This window comes from Eurypyga helias, unplaced genomic scaffold (assembly GCF_000690775.1).
Source record: "Eurypyga helias isolate BGI_N326 unplaced genomic scaffold, ASM69077v1 scaffold43094, whole genome shotgun sequence".
In the NCBI taxonomy this organism is placed as follows: Eukaryota; Metazoa; Chordata; class Aves; order Eurypygiformes; family Eurypygidae; genus Eurypyga; species Eurypyga helias.
The window spans coordinates 1,289-3,262 of NW_010246338.1; the positions used below are offsets into that span (position 1 = coordinate 1,289).

Sequence of the window (1,974 nt, forward strand, 5' to 3'; positions counted from 1 at the left end):
TTTTTCTTAGGCGGAAATGGCTGGTTTGGCTTCAGGGAATTCAACACCCTGAAGGCGGGTGTGCCCCGAGGTCTGCACGCCCGTCCTCTTGGTACAAATGAGCCACATCATTCTGCTTCTCCCCTGAGATGACAAACCCCTCGACTAGTGAACCCGTACCACGCCTCCTTCTCCTATACACACAAGTGGTTTCCTGCTTTAAAACTGTACTTTGTATTCTAAAAAAAAGTATTCTTTTAAAACACGGCAGGAATCCTTAAAATTGATTTTTGAAGAGCCCAGCAAAACCGCCCAACCCCGCGGGCTTCCTGCCGAACATCTTTGCATAACGTCCTCCTGTTACAAGAGGCGACTTTCTAGCCCAAACCCAGTAAATAAAGTTTTAATAAATAGTGCCGATTTTTGTATTTACAATATATTCTGAAGGCAAATATAAACCTTTTCAGTTGTGCTTGTAAATAGATACTGCAGTTATTAAACCTACTTCTGCTGGGAAAACTACGTGCCACCTTCTACCACAGGACTGATGACCACCACCGCCTCGTGACAGCTCCCGGTGTTGACCCCACCGCTGCCCCCCAGCCGCTGATGGGCTGTTCTCCAGGGGTGAGGTGGAAGCTATACAACGTTTAAGGACACTTCAGCGTACGAGTTTTCCTCGTGGTTTAATCCGCTGTCGCACCCGGTACTTTAACAGTGAGGTTCCTTCTGGTGGAGGTGACGTGACGCTGCTGAGCCAGGAACGAGCGCCCGGGACCCTCTCTGCAGGCCCCGCTACTGCCAACCAGCCTCGCTTCCATTCCCAGCTTCTGAAGAGTCAGGCTCTGCAAACGAGAGACCAACAGGCTGTGGAAGACCAGAACCGTCCGCCTTTCGCACCCACGGCTGGCGCTGACACCCACAGGTTGTGCTCCCACGTGCCCCCTCGCTGTCGGAAGGGGCACGACCAAGGATGACTGCCTGCGCCTCCACTTTCCCCTCCCGTGAAGCTGGCCCGTTATTGCGTGAGCCCTCCGCACTGACCTTCCTCTTTGATTTCTCATGCCAGACTTCCTTTACGAAACTCTATTTAAACATTGCCTCACAGGAACAACTCGCTCCAGCCCCTTCCACAGCAACCCAGCGTGGGATGTCCCGACAGCCCTTGCAGCGTGGGGGCGAGAGGACACTCTGGCTCTGTTTCACAGAAGCTGTGCTAAAGACAGGGAACCTCTGAACCAGCCTCCCTCTGCCTCCCTCCCTAACCCTAACCCTAACCCTCCAGCCAATAGCACTGAACGTGCAGGAGCGCAGCCTGCCGACTCCAGCCGGAAGCTCCTGGCGGCCAACAGCGCGTCGCCGGCACGGAAGGCCTGGGCCGCATTTCAAGTCCATCCCAAAGCGCAGGGGATGAGCACAACGCGGAACTAAGCAGTTTCCCAAAGTCATTTTCCTAAAATATTTTCCCTTCCAGCCGGAATCAAAAACGCTGATGCTGCTGGTTCCCGAGGCACCTCAGTGGGGCTGGAAATTCCAGCCAGAGCTCGCTCCAGCCTGTATCGTGGCGGGAAGTCAGAAGGAGCCAGTGGCAGCGCCATCTCATCGTACACCACGGCACTGGGGCTGCGCTCCTTGCCTCAGGCCCGTTTCTAGACACGGGGCTGCGCCAACCCGTGGGTTGGGGTTTCGGCCCCCAGCAGCCGGAGCAGTCGCGTCCCCTCCCAAGCACCGCACCGGGAATCCGGACGGAAAACCACGCGAGACGCGATGCAACCGTCGCCTTGAGCAAAACGCGTTTTCCTGGACTCTGAGCCACCACCATGTTTTCTTCCAACCCACCTTGTTATACCACGCCGTCACAACCAGCTTCTCCTCATAGTCACGTAACTTCGCAATCTTGCACTCGGCCTGCAAGGAGACAACCCAGAACCTCAACTGAAGCCCCAGCACAACCCGCGTTCACCCAGGGCAGCCAGGAGGGCAGCGACGCGACGC

The 1,974-nt window shown here is 55.8% G+C and overlaps 1 protein-coding gene across 1 annotated transcript in view; it reads right to left on the reverse strand.

The window, feature by feature from the left end:
• Nucleotides 1-665: 665 nt before the first annotated feature.
• Nucleotides 666-1,974, reverse strand: part of HOOK1 (hook microtubule-tethering protein 1) — a 17,665-nt gene continuing 16,356 nt past the window's right edge. The window contains exons 20-21 of the mRNA XM_010150363.1: nucleotides 1,819-1,887; nucleotides 666-824 (exon numbers count right to left, since the gene is read on the reverse strand). Of these exons, the coding sequence (XP_010148665.1) occupies nucleotides 666-824; nucleotides 1,819-1,887 (228 nt within the window). The remainder of the gene's footprint in view (nucleotides 825-1,818; nucleotides 1,888-1,974) is intronic.